The following is a 7,848-nucleotide window of genomic DNA, read 5'->3' on the forward strand; positions in this document are numbered from 1 at the left end:
CACCATTAGTGACTGTTTTAACCTTGACCGAACAGGCCTAGCAATCAATCTCTTTCCACCTGCACAATCACTCTGATTTGCAACAATGATAACACAAGACCTGGATGAAAAGATTATGAAAAAAACGAACAAGAAATACCCTAAAAGTTATCATCTTCCTCTGGCAGAATACCAGGGATTTTGTTTCTTTAACAGAGAGAGAACAGGCACAGATTCAGTTCTTCTATGCAGCCATTGCTTATTGCATTTTTTATTTCAATTTTAGATAAAAATCAAAATAGGGTTACATGGGAAATTATCATCAACACCTAGAGAATCACAAATCAAGATGAGACCATGAGAAATATGTATGTTTCAGTCCCTTTTCTTCCAGAACTCTTTTACAACTCTGCTTTCTTGAAAGAGAATTCATGAGCTGTAATACTTGAGGAGATTCTCATCTGTAGGTTTTAGGATTTTCTTATCTGTCATATTCACCACCCATCCAGGGGCAAGACCAAAGAAAATCTGCCTTGGATCCTTTCGAGTACTAAGCATTTTGAAGAGCTCGTCTTTAGTGATATCAGGTAAAATATAGCCATACTTCTTGGCAAGTTCAAGTCTTGCTTCAGGAAATTTGGCAGGATCCGCCAGGTAACCACGATTCTTTGCATCGGTATAATACGGTACCAGTGCTTCAGGAGGAAGCATTCGTTTTGGAATAGGTTGTCCACGCAGAAAGAATGGAACAGGTTTGCACAGAATTTCTGAAAAATTTTTAAATAAAAAAAGAAGCATATAATGGTTATGCATTATATGAATACATGATTTTCTTTTAATTATCAATTTTTAAGTATACCAAGAGGAGAACTTCATTCCAAGAACTTTCTTTTTATTAAATAGGTTTAATGGAAACACTTCATTTTCAAAAATTTGCACCCTGAAAATCAAAGTTATCTAGTGATATTTCTAGTGAATTTCTACACATAGGTTAACATCATATGTAAGCCCCATATTTAAAAACAAAAAACCTTATGATATATTGCTTGAGGTATATTAGAAGTCACACCATTAACAGGAAACTCTAAAACAGAAAGTAAGGTGTCCAAACCCCAAGTCAGAGAGCTATGAGGACTTTTAAGATCCTCATATGGCAGCCAGTGGAAGACAAACAGGGGAAGCAAGGGACTGCAGGACATCTTACCTAGACTTCTTGGATCATAGAAAGCTGTAGTAACAACACCACCATTTTTTTCAATTGCAGCAATGGCTAATTCTGAAGCCAACTGTACTTCAATATTAACTTTCGCCTTAAAGGTGTCAGCACCCTGTAATACGTCAAAGCAAAGCCTGTTTGTAGATAGCCTAAGAGTAAAGTAATATGGCAAGCCTTTTTACACTGCATTTTCTCCTCCAAAATGCTTATAATGTAACAGTAGTTCCAACTCTAAATATCTCTGATTTGAGGTTCTATCAAACAATTTTTTAGACCACTTTTTTTTTTACCAATTCTCATTCTCTGTAAGCAGAGATCATTACATTTTCATTTTACATTTTTAGTAAATAGTGATATAAGTACTTCATTAATAGTAGACTGTAACAACTCCTAAAAACCCTATGACAAAATTATTGCTGCACCAACTTCATAAATGGGGACATCGAAGCACAGAGAGATTAAGTAACTTGTCAAGATCACACAACTAGGATTCTTTTTTCTTTTTAAGACTTGTTTTTTTTTACAGAGAGGGAGAGAGAGAGTCTTAAGCAGACTCTGCATTGAGTGCCAAGCCTCACACAGGGCTCGATCCCACAACTCTCAACACCAGGAACTAAGCCAAAACCAAGAGTGAACAGGATTAACTGCCTGCACCACCCAGGTGCCCCTCACACAACTAGGATTCTAACTCAAGGAGACTAGTCACAGCACCTGTGTTCTTAAACACAACATTCTGCCATATTGAGATGGAAAAAACCTTATCTTCCTTATTCCTAAGTCAGCAAAAGGCCAAGAGATTGTTAACGAGGGGACAAGTGGACTGGAACCAGTGGAAGAACAAAGTATCTGACAACAGGGGCGCCTGGCTGGTTCAGTCAGTAAGCCTGTGACTCTAGATCTTGGCTCTAAGTTCAAGCCCCATGTTGGGTATAGAGATTACTTAAAAATAAAATGTTAAAAAAAGAAATCTGGGGCACCTGGGTGGCTTAGTCAATTAACCATCTGCCTTTGGCTCAGGTCAGGTCATGATCCTGGGTCCTGGGATCAAGCCCCACTTCAGGCTCCCTGCTCAGAGCACTCACACATTTTTTTCTCTCTCGAATACATAAATAAAAAATACATATATATAAGTTTCACAATAGTATCTGACCTTGCAGGAATGAGCCCCCTCTAGAAGAAAAGGCAGAAGAACACAACAGAGATTCACTTTGCATTTACTATTGATTTTAGTATAGCCTCTAAAAGGACAAAAATAGAAGTCTACTTTTCCCTAGTACAGCCAATACTAAAAAAAAAAAAACAGAACTAAACTTTCTAAAGTTCTGTTTTTGGTCACTTTTATTAGGATGTACTACATTTTACTTTAATTTCAAAACAGATTCTAATTGAAAGGTGGTATTATTACCATTCTTTTTGTGGTAATAGAATTTTTTTTTTGCTATTTTGGTGTGGTTGAAACAAGCTTGCTCCCAATCAAGTTCCTTTCATTAATCATTAAGTTTTAATATATTTCAAAAATATTCCATCAATTCTACAACACATTTTCTCATACTTTTTCCCATTTATGATACTGATCTGCATTTTTGCAATCAATGCACCTTTGACTCAATAAAATAAGGTCTTGGGGCTCAGTTGTTGAGTGTCTCCCTTTGTCTCAGGTCGTGATTCTGGTCTCCCTCTGCCTATGTCTCTGCTTCTATCTCTCACACGAATAAATAAAATCTTAAAATAGGGGCAGCCCCGGTGGCGCAGCGCTTTAGCGCCGCCTACAGCCCAGGATGTGATCCTGGAGACCCGGGATTGGGTTCCACGTTGGGCTCTTTGCATGGAGCCTGCTTCTCCCTTGCCTGTGTCTCTGCCTCTCTCTCTCTCTCTGTGTGTGTGTCTCTCATGAGTAAACAGTCTTAAAAAAAAAAAAAAAAAAACTTAAAGTCTTGCCATATTGTTCATGAATTTTAATCACTATTCCAGATTGCCCTACCATTTCCCTATTGTTGGGCATTAGAGTTAGTTCTAGTATCTTCAATATTATTAGTATTTTTAGGAATGTCTTTACATCAGTTAGGCTTCTTTTATTTTTTTATTCCTCGAAAACATATATTCCAAAATTGGTAATTTTGTGCTGAAGGATTAAACAGTCTTACTATTCACTACTTATTGCAAATCTGAAATCCAGAGAAGGTCAACCAATTTACACAGTTACAAATGACATGTAACTAACTGTACCTACTCAACTGTTGCCCTGGTGTAGTTTTCAGGATTATTTTCCTAGTTTAATATAGACACATGCCTGAAAACTGTTGCAATATGCCATTTATTGGTTGACAAAGTCACAAGTTTTTCCTATTAATTTACATGCGTATTCCCTTACATACGTAGAGTAGAATATTGAGACTTAATTGTGTATTTTGTATTCTCTTTTCAAATCATTTTATTTGGAAAACTTTTACCTACGAGGTTCACTTTTTCAAAGGAATTTAAAAGGTTCTTCCATAAACACATGCTTCCCTCTAGTGGACACTAAGTTACTTACATAGTGGTATTAAACAAAAGTGTTAATGAACAAGTTTAATTGTTTATGAAACTCTTATAAATAGAAAACTTCTTTGCTGCAATTAGAATTGGATTTGATTCATTCCTTTTCTCCATTACTAATTATCATGAATCAATATGTCCAATACTGCAAACATAGTAATGAACCAAAGTACGTGTCCTCAAAGAACTTACATTATAGTGAAGAGTGAAAAAATAAATTCATTACTTGGTAATAAAGGTCAGGTGTCCATATATTAAAAAAAAAACAACTTTGGGCAGGGTAAAGCAGACAAGAGGATGACTCTTATGGGGGGAGGGCGAATATTCTTTTATAAAAGGACATCAAAAAAGAGCTTCCAGATATGACATTTGAGCAAAGAACCAAAGGGAGTGAGGGAGCAAGCTGAATGGATACACTGAAGAGCACCCCAGAACCAGAGTACAAAGGCCCCTCCATACAGCAAGCCAATTTCCTCAAACTACAACTGAGTATGACATAATGACCGCTACGCAATGGTTATATGACAACTCAAAAGAAATAAAAATTAAAAAGGCAGAGTGTGGGATCCCTGGGTGGCGCAGCGGTTTGGCGCCTGCCTTTGGCCCAGGGCGCGATCCTGGAGACGCGGGATCGAATCCCACTTCGGGCTCCCAGTGCGTGGAGCCTGCTTCTCCCTCTGCCTATGTCTCTGCCTCTCTCTCTCTCTATCATAAATAAAAAAATAAAAAAATAAAAAAAAATAAAAAGGCAGAGTGTTGATCATATGGAAATCAGAAGTAGTCTTCTATAAGGCACTAAAAAATCTAATCCGCACTTACCTCCTCTACCAGCTGGACACCATAATCCCTTTTAAGTGGCTGGATGGTCACACCTCTCCCATTGACAAGTTGAGTTAGGTCAATAGGTTGAGTAGGATCCACTCGACCCAAATCAATAAGATATTGTAATCTATTGAGACTCAAAGGCTGATACTGGCGTCTGAAGCTACAAAACAAAGTAACAACTGGAAAACTCAGTTAAGCTTATCTTCCTGTAAATTCTTCAAATCAACTCAAACAACTTTGTCCTGTATTTTCCTCTGATTTAGCTAATGTAACAAAACCCTCCTGAGTACAACAGAAACACGTAATACTGCTTTTTGCTAATGAAACAAAACTAGTACTTCGTTTCATTAAAAATAATCTGCCTCTCTAGGCATTTACTTACTCATTCAAACAAATTTGTCAAAAATTTAACCCTTCATTCGAATGATGCATTAATGGAACTCAAAGTAACAAGCATAGTTTTCCTTTACTGAATGACTATAATTGTCCAGATGTTTACATATATTATTGCTCAGCCTCTAACCAACCATAAGAGCAGGCGTCATTATCTCCTTTTGCAGGTTTGAATACAAAGTCTGGGTGCCCCCCCCCCACCTAAATTTCATTAACAAAAATGGTTCAGAGAAATGGCAACAAAAGTCGGCTTCAAAGTGAATTTCAGGGCAGCCTTGGTGGCTTAGCAGTTTAGCACCGCCTTCCGCCCAGGGCGGAATCCCACATCCAGCTCCCCTGCATGGAGCCTGCTTCTCTCTCTGCCTGTGTCTCTGGACAACCCCCCCCCCCCCCGTGTGTCTCTAATAAATAAATAAAAATATATATTTTTTAATAAAAATCTTAAAAAAAAAAACAACAAAGTGAATTTCGATTTCTATCAAGCTATTTTTATAGGTGATTGTCAGTGAAAATTAGGGATTTTTACTTGAAAAAGCAAAGCAACTTTACCTATGACCTTCATTAAACCCGTATTTTGGGATTCGAATGTAAAATGGGGTTTGGCCTCCCTCAAAGCCCAGTCTGGGCCGGGTTCCTCTCTGCCGCTCTCCTTTATGGCCTCGGCCACATTTTCTACCTCTTCTCCGACCTCTTCGCCGTCTTTCCTGAGGACAGAAAAGAGTTTTGTACGATCTGCAGGCACATTTTTAAAAAACCGTATTTCATCTTTTCACTGTGTATTTTTTTGTGATGCCATTCATTTATCCAATTAACCAGTACCAGCTAACGCTACTCTGTGCCAAGCATTGTTTACTCTAATCCCTACTTTTAGGTTAGCATCTTTGCCTCTGAAGATGTAGCAAATCCTTGTAACCAAAGCCCAAGTTGTGTTTAAAGGCAAAGTTCCAAGGATGGGATGGAGATAAAGGTTCTATGATACAGGATGCCTGGGGGACTGAGTGGTTGAGCCTCTGCCTTCTGCTCAGGGCTGATCCTGGGGTCTTTGGTCTCTCTGTCTCTCATGAATGAATAAATAAAATCTTCAAAAAAAAAATTCTATGATAGACTGCAGTGGGAAAAAATCCTAGAATCAAACATCCCCAACAAACAAGGTTTATACGATATTCCAGAACCTTTATTTTGGAATTGTAAATACATTATTGTTATGCAAGTAAATAACGTTATTGAAACGTTAATTAGTAACGAAAGTATTTTTCTTACATCAACTTCCTCTTACTTCCTAGAAGCAAGCAAGTGATTTTTTTAAAGGAGTTTGTCCCCGCGACTGGCTGGTTGGGGGGGCGGGGGGGGGGGGCTGCGACTCTGGGTTGTAAATTAGAGCCCACATTAGGTATAGCGATTATTCGGTAAATAAATAAATAAATAAACCCTTTAAAAATTAAATAAAATGCCAATATATCAACAAGCAGCTTTCCTAGCGGATTCATGATTCGCAGAAGAGACATCTACCATAATCAATCAATTCGAATCTTTCCCATGAAAATAAACATACCAGGGAATGTATTTCACTTTAAATATTTTGTGGGGGCTTTTTTTGCGTGTGTCTTTTTTCCCTAAGATTTATTTATTCACCGGAGACCCAGAGAGAGGCCGAAACACCGGCAGAGAGAGAAGCAGCCTCCCGGCGCGGAACCCGATGCGTGACTCATCCCGAGACCCCCGGGGTCACGCCCTGGGCGGAGGCCCACGATACACCTCTGAGGCACCCAGGCGCCCCTTCAATACACTTTTGATAGAAACAATCATTTTATAGTTTCTGCGACTTCAGTCCTCCGCCCTAGTTAACATAATTGTGCTTTAAGATATAAAACTAAGAACTAGGACCCTACGGGAAGACGCTCTTCAGTGCAATGGAGAACAAGGCACCCAACCCCCTTCTGGAAAGGAGTCCCCGAAGGACGCGGAGCGAACGGCCGCTTCCATCGGCCCGTCCCCAACGCTTCCCCGCACCGCCTCCAGCCATTTACCGGTTTCCTGGAGCCTGGATTCGGTTTTAGGTTGGCCAAGCTCACCCGGGGCAAGGCCCGGAGCAGGTCCAGGGTTCTTGCCCCGCCGCCCCGCACGGGACCCGCCATCGGAGGGCCAACACCCTCCACGGGCGCCGCGGGTCGCCGCGGAGCCCACGTGGTCTCGCGGCGCCGCTTTACGGCCGCGGCACCGCCCCTGTCGCACCGCAGCAACTTCTGAGCTTTCAGTCGTGCGGCGGCGCGCGGGTGCGCGGGAGAACGCGCGGGTGCGAGGGGCGCGGGGTTTGGGGGGTGCGGGAGTGTCCCGGTAGCTCGGGCAGTCTGCAGTGTTGTGTTGTTAGTGCTGCGCTGCGCTCTTCTTGCTTTTAGTTCCCTGGGGATGTGAGCCTCGCTAGAGATCGTTCCTTGAGCTGTCTCTGAACGGACCCGGTTTTCTCCCCTTCGTAAAAGCACACGCTGAAAATGTAGGAGTCTGCGTCAGTGCTAGGCCTACGAGCATGTTGTGGGGACTTGTCCTGAGGAGGCAGAGTGTTCTCCGAGCTCCGTCTGGACCCCGGAATAAAATAACTTGAGCTCTAAACCATTAATTTTGAGCTTCGTTTAATAACACGCCGTGAGATACGAAAATATGGCCAAGGTCTAGCTTTCACAATGCCTAGCTAGGGGCACCTGGGTGGCTCCGTAGCCCGAGCATCAGGACTGGCGGGCTTGGCGCAGGTCGAGATCTCGGAGTCTGGGCTGCGCACCGCTCCCCCCCCCCCCCCACGCCCCAACCTCCTCCTGCTCAGCGCAGAGTCAGCTTGGGATTCTCTCTGCCCTTCGCCCCGCCTGAGCGCGCGTGCTCTCTGTCTCTACATCTTCTAAAAAAAATTT

At 41.5% G+C, this 7,848-nt stretch overlaps 1 protein-coding gene across 1 annotated transcript; it reads right to left on the reverse strand.

The window, feature by feature from the left end:
• Nucleotides 1-213: 213 nt before the first annotated feature.
• MRPL15 (mitochondrial ribosomal protein L15) lies at nt 214-7,154 on the reverse strand. Its single transcript, XM_055318309.1, has 5 exons — nt 6,976-7,154; nt 5,498-5,652; nt 4,550-4,715; nt 1,184-1,307; nt 214-746 (listed from the first exon to the last, which is right to left on the reverse strand). The coding sequence occupies exons 1-5, from the start codon at nt 7,081-7,083 to the stop codon at nt 409-411; spliced, it is 891 nt and encodes a 296-aa protein (XP_055174284.1). The 5' UTR covers nt 7,084-7,154; the 3' UTR covers nt 214-408.
• Nucleotides 7,155-7,848: the final 694 nt, after the last annotated feature.

This window comes from Nyctereutes procyonoides, unplaced genomic scaffold (assembly GCF_905146905.1).
Source record: "Nyctereutes procyonoides isolate TBG_1078 unplaced genomic scaffold, NYPRO_anot_genome, whole genome shotgun sequence".
Taxonomy (NCBI): domain Eukaryota; kingdom Metazoa; phylum Chordata; class Mammalia; order Carnivora; family Canidae; genus Nyctereutes; species Nyctereutes procyonoides.

Bases quoted from the DNA above. Each gene is read 5' to 3' on its own strand.
- MRPL15 (XM_055318309.1), bottom strand. From the start codon at position 7,083: ATGGCGGGTCCCGTGCGGGGCGGCGGGGCAAGAACCCTGGACCTGCTC. The intron at 5,653-6,975 runs GTAAATGGCTGG...TTCTGTCCTCAG, and splicing joins ATCCAGGCTCCAGGAAACCG to GAAAGACGGCGAAGAGGTCG. The intron at 4,716-5,497 runs GTAAAGTTGCTT...TTTGTTTTGTAG, and splicing joins GGGTTTAATGAAGGTCATAG to CTTCAGACGCCAGTATCAGC.